Source organism: Eschrichtius robustus, chromosome 19, assembly GCF_028021215.1.
Source record: "Eschrichtius robustus isolate mEscRob2 chromosome 19, mEscRob2.pri, whole genome shotgun sequence".
NCBI lineage: Eukaryota > Metazoa > Chordata > Mammalia > Artiodactyla > Eschrichtiidae > Eschrichtius > Eschrichtius robustus.
The window spans coordinates 62,485,631-62,498,119 of record NC_090842.1 but is presented as its reverse complement, the minus strand read 5'-3'; the positions used below and the strand labels follow the sequence as shown (position 1 = coordinate 62,498,119).

The 12,489-nt window shown below is 49.5% G+C and overlaps 2 protein-coding genes across 11 annotated transcripts in view; both read left to right on the top strand.

Moving 5' to 3' along the window:
- Positions 1 to 329: 329 nt before the first annotated feature.
- TULP2 (TUB like protein 2) lies at positions 330 to 10,900 on the top strand. Of its 3 annotated transcripts, XM_068529432.1 has the most exons (12): positions 330 to 377; positions 683 to 715; positions 1,170 to 1,221; positions 1,689 to 1,815; positions 2,499 to 2,636; positions 2,880 to 2,996; positions 7,487 to 7,572; positions 8,256 to 8,567; positions 9,480 to 9,592; positions 10,120 to 10,234; positions 10,320 to 10,418; positions 10,656 to 10,900. In XM_068529432.1, the coding sequence occupies exons 2-12, from the start codon at positions 684 to 686 to the stop codon at positions 10,896 to 10,898; spliced, it is 1,434 nt and encodes a 477-aa protein (XP_068385533.1). In that variant the 5' UTR covers positions 330 to 377; position 683; the 3' UTR covers positions 10,899 to 10,900. The 3 variants fall into 3 exon arrangements, with proteins under 3 accessions (XP_068385533.1, XP_068385532.1, XP_068385531.1); XM_068529431.1 differs by lacking the exon at positions 8,256 to 8,567 and having other exon boundaries at positions 7,487 to 7,539; XM_068529430.1 differs by lacking the exon at positions 8,256 to 8,567 and having other exon boundaries at positions 7,487 to 7,608.
- Positions 10,901 to 10,941: 41 nt separating this feature from the next.
- PLEKHA4 (pleckstrin homology domain containing A4) overlaps positions 10,942 to 12,489 on the top strand; it is a 31,036-nt gene continuing 29,488 nt past the window's right edge. For 2 of the 8 annotated variants that reach the window (XM_068529427.1, XM_068529420.1), the window contains exon 1: positions 10,949 to 11,237. In XM_068529427.1, the coding sequence (XP_068385528.1) occupies positions 11,223 to 11,237 (15 nt within the window). In that variant the 5' untranslated portion in view covers positions 10,949 to 11,222. Of the gene's footprint in view, positions 11,242 to 12,489 lie in introns of all 8 variants that reach the window. The other 6 variants (XM_068529429.1, XM_068529426.1, XM_068529425.1 and 3 more) reach the window with 6 other exon arrangements.

The following is a 12,489-nucleotide window of genomic DNA, read 5'->3' as shown; positions in this document are numbered from 1 at the left end:
TCACGTTATAAGTGTCTTATATCAGAGAGAGGTGTAGAGCGAGCCTGCGATGCGGCCTCTGTCAGGTCCCTTTAAGGAACCCCTGGAGCAGGGTTGCCTGGCTGCAGCAGAGGCCAGGGGTCATTGCTTTGTTGGAAGTGGAACGTGGGGAGCCAGGAGGGAGGGGCTTAGGGCAGGTCCCAGTGGGAATCCCCCCTCCCTCTAAGTCCTCTTTTCCCCCCCTGCTTACTTCCCAGAGACCCAGAGATTACGTCACTGGTTCCCAAAGATAGGGTCAGGTATGTTGAGAAATTGGCCAGAGAGGCAAGGAACTGAGGTGTGAATGTGAAAAGCCGCTCCAGGCACGAGAGGAGGAGAGGGAGTCTCCAGGATCCTAGGTAGGTGGGCGCTGGGGGTCTAGGATCACTGGGGATGGGGTGTTTGGGGTCCAGAGTCCTGAGTTCTCATGCCTGGGCGAAGGAGAGAGTTAGGTATTTGGGGAAGAGAGAGCTGGACTCCTGGGCTCCTGATAGTGATGAAAGCTGGAAACAGGCTGCTGGATCCCTAGCAAGTGTTGGTGCTGGAATTCGGGCTGCCTGGGTCAGGGGAAAATTTAAAGCTTAAGATCAGGTGTTGAAGGGAAGAGTCCATTGGGACGTTGGGTCTGGGTTCTGGGTCCTGACTCCTCATTTTGCTTCTCCAGGATGTCTCAGGAGAATGACACATGGAAGAAAGAGTGAGTGGGGGAAATGAGATGGGCAGGGGTGGAGATGGAGGTGCAAGGGGGAACTCAAAGTTTGATTATGCCCACACCTACTCAGCTCTGGTCTCATAATGATGTCTGCAGGTTCAGCACCATTGGCCTTGCAGGAAGGGCCTGGGGGCTTGGATTTCTGGGTCCTACCTAAAGGGAGGGAGCTACAAATGAGGACTCCTGGGTCTGAAAGAGGAAGGGATGGGGGGTTTGAGTCCTGGGACAGGAGGGGCCTGGGATCTCTGACTCCTGGATTCTAGACAGGCCAGTGCTGTGAGAAAGAGCTTCAGAACTGGCGGAGCAGGCTCGGGTTCTGCCTCTTCTGTGTCCTCACAAATGTTCAGAACCCTAAGGTGGGCAGGGGGAAGAAGGGGAGGGGCTCTTGGGCAACCAGGGTGCCCTGCTTGCTGTCACTATGAACCTGCACCTCTCTCAGGGCCCTGGGGGATGTGCTTGCCGCCATGAGGCTGCAGAAGCTGGAACAGCAGGTACTGTGCCCAGGAATCCTGCCACCCCCGACTCTTCCATCTTCCATACCTCCCCAGAAGCCCCACCCCCAGGACTTGCTCTGGGACTCCTGGTCCTCGTTGGCTCTCTCGGAGCCTCAAGTTTTGCAATTGGGAAATGAGAAAATAGGAATTTGGGATCCTCAAGAAGCAAACCTTGGTGATGAGACTCCAAAGTTTCTAAGGAACAAGGGTTCTGGAGAGCAGGACTCCTAGGTCCTGGGGGAGGAGCAAGGGTTCTGGAGAGCAGGACTCCTAGGTCCTGGGGGAGGAGGGGCCTGGGAGCCAGGACTCCTGGATCTAAGGAAGGAATTGCTGAGGGACTGAAGGCCTGGAACTCTCCCACCGATGCAGGACGCCCCTTGCCCCAGGCCCCCTTTCACCCATGTCTTCTGGTCCGGTTCCAACCCTCCCATTCCCGCCCATACACCCTTTTCCCGCTCCCGCAGCGGCGGCTGTTTGAGATGAAGCAGCGACGGAAGCGCCAAGAGCCCCTCATGGTTCAGGCCAATCCTGACGCTTCCCTGCGGCCCCGGCGACCGCGGCAGCGGGAGGAGCGCTTCTCGGGTGACAGCGGTGAGGAAAGGTTCCCAGGGTCGGGCAGGAGCACAGCCCTGGAGGGAGGGGTCTGTGGGAGTGCGGGGCCTAAAGGGCTTAGAGGGGAAGGGCCTGCCGGAGCCCTGGGGCGGGGACTTGTAGAGCACGGGAGCGGGGCCTGACAGAACCCTTGGGTGGAGCCCAGGAGAGCCTGAGTGCAAGGCCTGGGAGGGCCCAGGGGCAGACCCTGTGAGAGTTCGGGGGCGGGGTCAGGGAGAGCGCGGGGGCGGGGTGGGGTGCAACTAGAGGTGGGGCCCGAAAGAGTCCTGTGATTGGGCTTGTTAGAGCTCCGGGGCGGAGCCTGGGGGAGCCGGGGACCGCCCAGAGAGTGCTAGGCCGGGGCCTGGAAAAGCTCCGGGTTGCAGTTAGGCAGAAACCTCACTGCTGAAGTAGGCAAAGCCCGAGGGCCGGGACTGGGTTATTTAGAGCCGAGGTACTGGAGAGCCCGCGTGGGATTGTTTACTCGCGGAATCGAGACAATTTAGCGGTAGGGCTGTGCTTGTTTGAGTCTTGGGATGGAGTTAGGGTTCTGAGTGGGTCTCGGGGGTTTGGGTGGTCAGTCAATCAGGGACGATGTCTCGGAGACCAGTGAGGAGGCGGATCTTCTCAGATGACCGGAATTTGTACATCGTGTTAATGGGCCTCGCCGCACCTTCTCCCAGGCCCCGGGAACCCTTTCCTTCAGGAGAACGTGCCAGAGGCACATCTGCACCCTGGTGCCCGCAGTGTCCTGAGCACCGTGAGCTGCGGTGGAGATGGCAGTGGCGAGCGTGGACCCCTGGTATCGCCGACAGAAGCAGGTAATCTCAAATCCTTGGGCCGCCTATACACTAGAACTCCACTCCCACTAGAGCCCAGGAGTCTGGAACCTCAGTCCTTGCTCTCCAAAGGACCCCCAGGGGCCCCGTTATCCTTCACACCAAGGAGTCCAGGTCCCGAACCTTCTCCTTCTCCAACACGCAAGAATCTGTATCTCCAGCCCTCTCCTCCCCCAGTATTCAGAAATCCCAGTCTCCAGACCCCCTCCCTATCCTGATTACCAGACAGTTCCGATCTCGAGTTGGAGGAAGTCTCCGTGGAGTACGTTCCTTCCTCACCACCTCCTTATGAAGAGCCTCCGGGGACTCGGCGCAGGGGTTGGCCAGCCCGCCAAGGACCTGGTAATTTCTGGGACATTGGGTGAAATCTGGCCCCCTGGTCTGTGTGGCAAATCCTCCCCCTTTTTGGTAACAGCTTTGTTGAGATATATTTCACATACTATACAGTTCACTCATTTAAAGTTTACAATTCCATGGTTTTCAGTATATTTACCAAGATGTGCAACAATCACCACAGTGAATTCTAGAACATTATCATCACCCACAAAAGAAAGCCCTATACCTTTTATCAGTCAACTCCCCCCCACCCCCGCAGTTTCTCCCAGACCTAAGTAACCACTAATCTAATTTCTGTATCTTTAGATTTGCCTATTTTGGATATTTCTATATTCATATATAGAATAATACAGTATATAATCGTTTGTGATTGGCTTCTTTTGCTTAGCATGCTTTCAGTGTTCATCTATGTTGTAGCATTATCAGTATTTCATTCCTTTTTTTTTTTTTTAAATATGTCATTTGTGATAATATTTCTAGTTTGTTTTGGGGTTTTTTTGTTTCAATTTGCCTCAAGACAATTTTACACTATAATAATATAATCTTTTTTTTTTTCCATATACCCCCTGCCTTCACACAGGCATAGCCTCCTTTATTACCAACATCCCACTCCAGAATGGTATTTTTGTTACAGTTGATGAACCTACAGTCACACACCCTTATCAAAGTCTGTAGTTTACATGAGGGTTCATTCTTGGTGCTGTACATTCTGTGGGTTTGAATGAAAGTCTAGTATAGTAACCATTATACTATCATCCAGAGTATTTTCAGTGCCTTAAAAATCCTTTGTGGTTTGCCTACTCATCCCTCCCTTCCCCATACTTTTTTTTTTCTTCACACACACACACACACACACACACTGTATTTTATTTTTACAAGAGATAAATAGACTGACACCAAGCATTGTACATGGATGACCACAACAAAAGCAACAATGATTGCAATTACCAAACATGAAACACACTCATACTATGTCATAATATTGACATTCAGTCCAGTAATCCTCCACTGTAACAGCTCCTTTAATTTGCAGTGAAAATTGATTTGTATATTCTTTGCCTCTGAGTCCTTGTGGGATTTTTTTTTTAAATTCAAACAGAAAGTCACAAAAATTATACTCATCCTCATCAGTTCACTCAGTCCCATGTAATTAATTTTTTTTTCATCTTGATCTTTTGTTAGCACTTTTATGAGTTCATCAGTTTTTCATCAGAGTTCTGAAAATGCTTATTCATTCAGTTCAGCAGTACAGTCAGTTACCAGAAACCTGTACTTGTCAGAATCTTTTCCATGAATTTCTTGAAGATGAAACCCTTTTATAGGAACATATTTGCAAAAGCATCAGAGTACACCCAGAACTGTCTGTAAATGACAAAAGACTTAAAAATGACCACGGTTAAAGATTTGATGAAAGTTCATAATAATGCAGTTGAAAAGAAAATTAGTTACTTCTGAGATATACATTTTAAAGTAATAACTAGGATTATGACTTATAACATTATACCAGAACATATAAGATTTTTAGAAATTTCATGTAATGTCTGAAACATTTATATTAACATATTTCCATACAAATAACCCAATGAAAGTTTAGTATAAGTTGTTTTGTTTGTTTGTTTTTTTATACTGCAGGTTCTTATTAGTCATCAATTTTACACACATCAGTGTATACATGTCAATCCCAATCGCCCAATTCAGTACACCACCATCCCCAACCCACCACAGTTTTCCCCCCTTGGTGTCCATGTGTCTGTTCTCTATATCTGTGTCTCAACTTCTGCCCTGCAAACCGGCTCATCTGTACCATTTTTCTAGGTTCCACATACATGCGTTAATATACGATATTTGTTTTTCTCTTTCTGACTTACTTCACTCTGTATGACAGTCTCTAGATCCATCCACGTCTCAACAAATGACTCAATTTCGTTCCTTTTTATGGCTGAGTAATAATCCATTGTATATATGTACCACAACTTCTTTATCCATTCGTCTGTTGATGGGCATTTAGGTTGCTTCCATGACCTGGCTATTGTAAATAGTGCTGCAATGAACATTCGGGTGCATGTGTCTTTTTGAATTACGGTTTTCTCTGGGTATATGCCCAGTAGTGGGATTGCTGGGTCATATGGTAATTCTATTTTTAGTTTTTTAAGGAACCTCCATATTGTTCTCCATAGTGGCTGTATCAATTTACATTCCCACCAACAGTGCAAGAGGGTTCCCTTTTCTCCACACCCTCTCCAGCATTTGTTGTTTGTAGATTTTCTGATGATGCCCATTCTAACTGGTGTGAGGTGACACCTCATTGTGGTTTTGATTTGCATTTCTCTAATAATTAGTGATGTTGAGCATCTTTCCATGTGCTTCGTGGCCGTCTGTATGTCTTCTTTGGAGAAATGTCTATTCAGGTCTTCTGCCCATTTTTGGATTGGGGTGTTTGTTTCTTTAATATTGAGCTGCATGAGCTGTTTATATATTTTGGAGATTAATCCTTTGTCCGTTGATTCGTTTGCAAATATTTTCTCCCATTCTGAGGGTTGTCTTTTCGTCTTGTTTATGGTTTCCTTTGCTGTGCAAAAGCTTTGAAGTTTCATTAGGCCCCATTTGTTTATTTTTGTTTTTACTTCCATTACTCTAGGAGGTGGATCAAAAAAGATCTTGCTGTGATTTATGTCAAAGAGTGTTCTTCCTATGTTTTCCTCCAAGAGTTTTATAGTGTCCAGTCTTACATTTAGGTCTCTAATCCATTTTGAGTTTATTTTTGTGTATGGCGTTAGGGAGTATTCTAATTTCATTCTTTTACATGTAGCTGTCCAGTTTTCCCAGCACCACTTATTGAAGAGACTGTCTTTTCTCCATTGTGTATCTTTGACTCCTTTGTCATAGATTGGTTGCCCATAGGTGCATGGGTTTATCTCTGGGCTTTCTATCTTGTTCCATTGATCTATGTTTCTGTTTTTGTGCCAGTACCATATTGTCTTGATTACTGTAGCTTTGTAGTATAGTCTGAAGTCAGGGAGTCTGATTCCTTCAGCTCCGTTTTTTTCCCTCAAGACTGCTTTGGCTATTCGGGGTCTTTTGTGTCTCCATACAAATTTCAAGATGATTTGTTCTAGCTCCATAAAAAATGCCATTGGTAATTTGATAGGGATTGCATTGAATCTATAGATTACTCTGGGTAGTATAGTCATTTTCACAATGTTGATTCTTCCAATCCAAGAACATGGTATATCTCTCCATCTGTTGGTATCATCTTTAATTTCTTTCATCAGTGTCTTATAGTTTTCTGCATACAGGTCTTTTGTCTCCCTAGGTAGGTTTATTCCTAGGTATTTTATTCTTTTTGTTGCAATGGTAAATGGGAGTGTTTCCATAATTTCTCTTTGAGATTTTTCATCATTAGTGAATAGGAATGCAAGAGATTTCTGTGCATTAACTTTGTATCCTGCAACTTTACCATATTCATTCATTAGCTCTAGCAGTTTTCTGGTGGCAGTTTTAGGATTCTCTATGTATAGTATCATGTCATCTGCAAACAGTGACAGTTTTACTTCTTCTTTTCCAATTTGTATTCCTTTTATTTCTTTTTCTTCTCTGAATGCCGTGGCTAGGACTTCCCGAACTATGTTGAATAATAGTGGTGAGAGTGGACATCCTTGTCTCGTTCCTGATCTTAGAGGAAATGCTTTCAGTTTTTCACCGTTGAGAATGATGTTTGTTGTGGGTTTGTCATATATGGCCTTTATTATGTTGAAGTAGTTTTATTTCTTTTTTTTTTTTTATTTTAGAAATTCGCATTCTTATTGATTGATTGATTGATTGATTGATTGCTGTGTTGGGTCTTCGTTTCTGTGCGAGGGCTTTCTCTAGTTGTGGCAAGCGGGGACCACTCTTCATCGCGTTGCGCGGGCCTCTCACTATCGCGGCCTCTCCTGTTGCGGAGCACAGGCTCCAGACGCGCAGGCTCAGTAATTGCGGCTCACGGGGCCCAGTTGCTCCGCGGCATGTGGGATCTTCCCAGACCAGGGCTCGAACCCGTGTCCCCTGCATTAGCAGGCAGACTCTCAACCACTGCGCCACCAGGGAAGCCCCCGTTTTATTTCTTAATATTCTATTGTGGTGACATTTCCTTTTATTCTCACGACATGACCAACGATTTCAATAACAGGACTCTGGGTTATCACCCCAAACTCCGCTCCCTCCTCCCATTTTAGTTCCCCAGTCTCCCGGATGCTCTCTCTGGGACAAGGGAAAGAGAGGACTCTAACCCCTCCCTGTCCTTAGATCCAGAGCAGTCAGAGACTTCTCAGCTTGTATAGACCCCTGTGCACATGGGGGAGGAGGAGGACCTGGCAAGTGAGGTTGATGAGAAATAAGTAGGGGTCAGAAACCCAAGAGTTCTGGCCTTTTCCAGCTAGCACTGATGACCTTGTCCCGAGCTCCTGGGACCCAGGTGTCCTGAGCTCAGTCTTCTTCGGGCTTCTTCCACCCCTTAGGGGGCAGTGCTGAGGACGAGAGCGAATCCCAGGATGTTGGAGAAGAATACGAGGTGCCCACTCCGAGACCAAACCCTGGAATGGATGTTGTCGGGGGCCATGGAGACTTGGCCTCCAACAAGGTGGGAGGTGGCACAGGCAATAAGGATATAGGAGGAGGAGGGCGAGTTTCGGACTCTAGGGGGGACGGGACTCTAAAATTCTGCAGCCCAGTCAAGGGCCCTTTTTACTGGTGAGTGGAACCTGTTATGTTTGTGCTAGCAGAGGCTCTATGGGTGCACCATTTATTGAGTCAATCTAGAGGATTTGAATTGATGTGAGCATATACATTAAAAGCCAGCCCCTCGAAAGGCAGCGAGCTTTGGAGAGGGTGAGAAAGGGGCAAATGACACTCACTTCCCTACTGATGAAAGTGAGATAGTTTCAGTTGAGTAGATCTGGGCGGTACTATATGTTATCTAGACCCAATGAACATTGGTATTAGAGGAATGGGCAGTGCTTTCAAAGGGATTCTCCAATCGGTAGGTGGAATGGGTGTGGCTGCAGAGGGAGGCTAATGGTGATGGCCAATCAACACATGAAGAGGGCTTGGCGGGGTGGGCCCCTTGAACGTACTGGCCAATCAGCAGGTGGCTGAGATGCTTGACCAATAGAAAACTGGGTCGAGAGAGGGCGTAACCCTGAGCTGGGGTGGCCAATCGCTAGTTGGCAAGGCGGGGGGAGGGCGGGTCTCGGCTGTCCCTCAACTTGAACTTGGCGCGTGGGCTAGGGCGAAGAGCTGGAAGAGAAGAAAGAGGAGTTGGAGTCTACAGTGAGGAACTCCCCAAGGGCGGCCGACGAGGAGGTGTCCGAGGCCCCGGAAGGCGCGGGCGGCGCGGGCAACAGCGATGTGGGGAGCTCGCTCCGCTCGCCTCCCTGCGCCCCAGGCCCTCGGCTGGGCGAGGACATGGAAGCGTATGTGCTGCGGCCAGCGCTGCGCGGTCTCACGGTGCAGTGTCGCATCAGCCGCGACAAGCGCGGGGTAGACAAGGGCATGTTCCCTTTCTACTATCTCTACCTGGAGGCGGCCGACGGCCGAAAGGTGCGGTCTGGCAGCCTCGGAAGCAAGTCCCACCTCCCAAGGGCAAGTCCCGCCCCTTTCTGAGCGAGGTCAAGACTTAGGCGAATCCAGGCCTTGCTCGTCATTGAACTAGGAATAGTCAGCTCCAGCGCCAAGTCCTGCCCTTCACAGCACTAGGCTTCTTTCCTCTCAGAGCCCGATAGGCCCTCCCCATCCCATAATATAGCCCTGTCCACTCTCGAGTTGGGCCCGCCTTTCTCAAAGCTAGGCCACGCCCTGTTGGGAGGTCCCAAGCCCCACCCCTTACAGACCCTCGTGAGGTAGTGGCCCCATCTTTGTCGATCCAAGTCTGGCCCCTCAATGAGGCTTCTGTGTTATCAGGCCCCACCCAATCCTGGGACAGGCCTCGCCTCTCAGGAGCCAAGCCCCTTCCTTCGTGGATTTTCCACCCATAGCCAAGCGACTCCCCTCTCAGTCTGGCCATTCCTCTCTCAAGTGTGGCCGCTTCTCCTCAATTACTCATTCTCTCCCAGAAAGAGGCTTTTCCCCTACTCAGTGCCAGACCTGGTTTTTCCCAGATGAAACACGTACTGAAGTCCTGCTGCGATGTTCCAAGTGAGGCTCTTCCCTATTCTCCAAAGCCAGGCCCTGCCTGCCAGTCAGGCTGGCCCCTGCCTGGGCTCAGCCCCAACCCTGCACCCAATGGCCGAAGGAATAAGGGGGAGATACTAAGATGTGAAATGAAGCTCCCCATTCAGGACCCAGCTGATGACTTCCTTCAGTGAGAACCGCATCTCCCAGCAAGCCTTGGGACGCTTATTGCTCCATTACCCTTTCTTCTGTCTTGGGGACATGGTGTTTCCTTGCTTTGGACCCCTCGCCCTAGCCAAATACCAGAAATCGATTCTAATGGGCTGTTTCTCACATCCACAGTACTTCCTTCTGGCTGGGCGCAAGAGAAAAAGGAGCAAAACCTCTAATTACCTCGTCTCCCTGGACCCCACAGACCTATCTCGGGATGGGGACAATTTTGTGGGCAAAGTCAGGTGGGCAGAGTCCTGATGTGTGTGATAAAACAGGTGGCAGAGGGCCAGGGGTTGCGGGGGGGGGGGAGGGGACAATTGAACTACATTTCCCAGCGGGCTGTAGAGTACAAGTTCCACCTGCCCTAGAACTTTTTCTCTTGGGGACTGATGGGTTTTGTAGTTCTTCAAGTTGCAACCCCGGGGTGGTTGGGAATAGAACTGAAGGCTTTGGAGCAGGGGCTGGCATTTAAGACATTTGACTTCTTGAGAGACACGGGGCTGGCATTCCTAAGTTCCTGTGGGAGAAGAGAGCTGGGATATGTGAGTTCTTTTGTCTTGGAAGAGCGTTCCTAAAGGGCCAAGGCAGGAGGCTAAAATCATGGCTCACCAAAGAAAGAGAGGGGGCTGGGACTGGATACATGGAACATAGAACATGAGTCTTTTGTAGAGGATTGATCGGAAGAGTTCATGAGATGACATGGGAAAGCAGTTAACGTAAAACAGGAATAATTATTATTTTTATTCTGACCACTTCCCTCCTGGAGCAGATCTAATGTCTTGGGCACCAAATTCACCATCTTCGACAATGGGGTGAATCCAGAAAGGAAGAATTTTGTCCCAGAGACTGCTCGGATCAGGGAGGAGCTGGGGGCTGTGTGTTATGTGAGTGTCCGGGAGACGAGAGAGAGTGGAGCAGGACGGTGGGGAGGGAGAAAGAAGCAGGCCAAATGGAGCATACTACCCTCAGGAGACCAACGTCTTGGGATTCCGAGGGCCCCGGAAAATGACTGTGATCATTCCGGGAATCGACGCCCAGAACCAGAGAATCAGTGTCCAGCCACAAAATGTGAGTCCGCCAAGGTTGAGTGTCTCTGGGTCAATGGGGAGGAAGGGCTGGGGGACCGGCCATAGGTCCTAAGGGGAGAGGGAGCCGATGGATTGCATAAGGTCATATATGAAGCCGGGAGGAGTTTGTCAGACTTATGTTTCTCAGGAAGGAGAGCCTAGGGACTCAAAATTCTGCGTCTGGAGAAAAAAAGCTGGTTGGTAGTTGGTTAACCACGTCCCCTACTTTACCCTCTAGGAACAGGAGTCGCTACTGAGTCGCCTCCAACGGGGGGCCAGCCAGGGGCTGGTCCTGCTGCAAAATAAAGCCCCATCGTGGAGCGACGAGAGCGGCGCCTACGTGCTCAATTTTCATGGTCGCGTCACTAGAACCTCGGTCAAGAACTTCCAGATCATGCATCCGGATGACCGTGAGCTCCTAGGAACTGGTTTACCTGGGCAAGGGAGCAGGACGAGAACTACTTCTCCCATTAGCACTTGAGCGTTTTTCTAGGCAGGGCCGACTCCACGCTATTGCAAAGCCTATTGGGAAGTGTAGTTTACAAGGCCCTCTGCCATGTAAACTGCACTTCCGGAGGATTCCGCGCATAGTGAGGGCGCCGCACAGCCTCTCGGGAGTCGTAGTTCTCGCGGCTCAGAGGCCCGCGGCAGGGAAATGACACCCGCTCCTCTTAGTTCCTGACTTCCTTCTCAGCGGACTACCTGGTGCTCCAGTTCGGTCGCGTAGCCCCAGACACGTTCACCATGGACTTCCGCTTCCCACTTTGTCCGCTCCAAGCCTTCGCCATCTGCTTGTCCAGTTTCGATGGGAAGCTGGCATGTGAGTAAGTCAATGAAATACTCTCATCAGCTTGTGTGCCTGCTCATTTGGAGAAAGGGCCCCAGCGTGCCTTCTTTTGCACCAGTTTACTAATAACCAACACTTATTAGACGCCGCCTGGGTGCCCCGTCCTGTGCTCTCGGCAGTGGGCTGTTCGGCAGCACTTGCTCTCCTGAAATCACAGTCCGATCACGGGGAATGGGTCTTAAACAACAAAAAAATCAAAATGCTCATCTGCTATGAACGAGGAAGGCACACAAGTTGGCTGGGTCAGAGCAAGATATCTCTTTAAAAAAATTTTTTTTTCATCTACATCTGAAGAATCACAAGGAACTAGCTGAGCCAGAGGGGTCAGGGACGGGAACAGACAGTAGCCACAGCTCATACAGAGGTCTTAAGGTGGAAGGGGGCTTGGTCGGTTTGGGAATGAAAGGATAGTGTAGCAGGAGCCTGGGGAACCAATGGGGAGGGGCAAGGTATGAGGCTGGATAGGGTGCAGGACGTTTGGGCCACTTTTTAAAAAAATTAACTAATTAATTAATTTTATTTATTTATTTTATTTTTTATTTTTGGCTGCGTTGGGTCTTCGTTGCTGTGCGCCGCCTTTCTCTAGTTGTGGCGAGCAGGGGCTACTCTTCGTTGCGGTGCGTGGGCTTCTCATCCCGGTGGCTTCTCTTGTTGCGGAGCACGGGCTCTAGCCACATGGGCTTCAGTAGTTGTGGCACGCAGGCTCAATAGTTGTGGCGCACGGGCTTAGTTGCTCCATGGCATGTGGGATCTTCCTGGACCAGGGCTCGAACCTGTGTTCCCTGCACTGGCAGGCGGATTCTTAACCACTGCGCCACCAGGGAAGCCTGGGCCTTTTTTTTTTTTTTTTTTTTCCAAGCCTCTGTTGTTTTTTTTTTTTTACTCTTTAGTTCTTCTTAATATCTTTTTATTATTATTTATTTTTTGGCTGTGTTGGGTCTTCGTTGCTGCGCACGGGCTTTCTCTAGTTGTGGTGAGTGGGAGCTACTCTTTGTTGCGGTGCGCGGGCTTCTCATTGCAGTGGCTTCTCTTATTGCGGAGCACGGGCTCTAGGTGCGCGGGCTTCAGTAGTTGGGGCACGTGGGCTCTAGAGCACAGGCTCAGTAGTTGTGGCGCATGGACTTAATTGCTCCGCAGCATGTGGGATCTTCCTGGACCAGGGCTCGAACCGTGACCCCTGCATTGGCAGGCGGATTCTTAACCACTGAGCCACCAGGGAAGCCCC

Bases quoted from the DNA above. Each gene is read 5' to 3' on its own strand.
- TULP2 (XM_068529432.1), top strand. From the start codon at position 684: ATGTCTCAGGAGAATGACACATGGAAGAAAGA. The intron at 716-1,169 runs GTGAGTGGGGGA...CACCTCTCTCAG, and splicing joins AATGACACATGGAAGAAAGA to GGCCCTGGGGGATGTGCTTG. The intron at 2,637-2,879 runs GTAATCTCAAAT...CCTGATTACCAG, and splicing joins GGTATCGCCGACAGAAGCAG to ACAGTTCCGATCTCGAGTTG.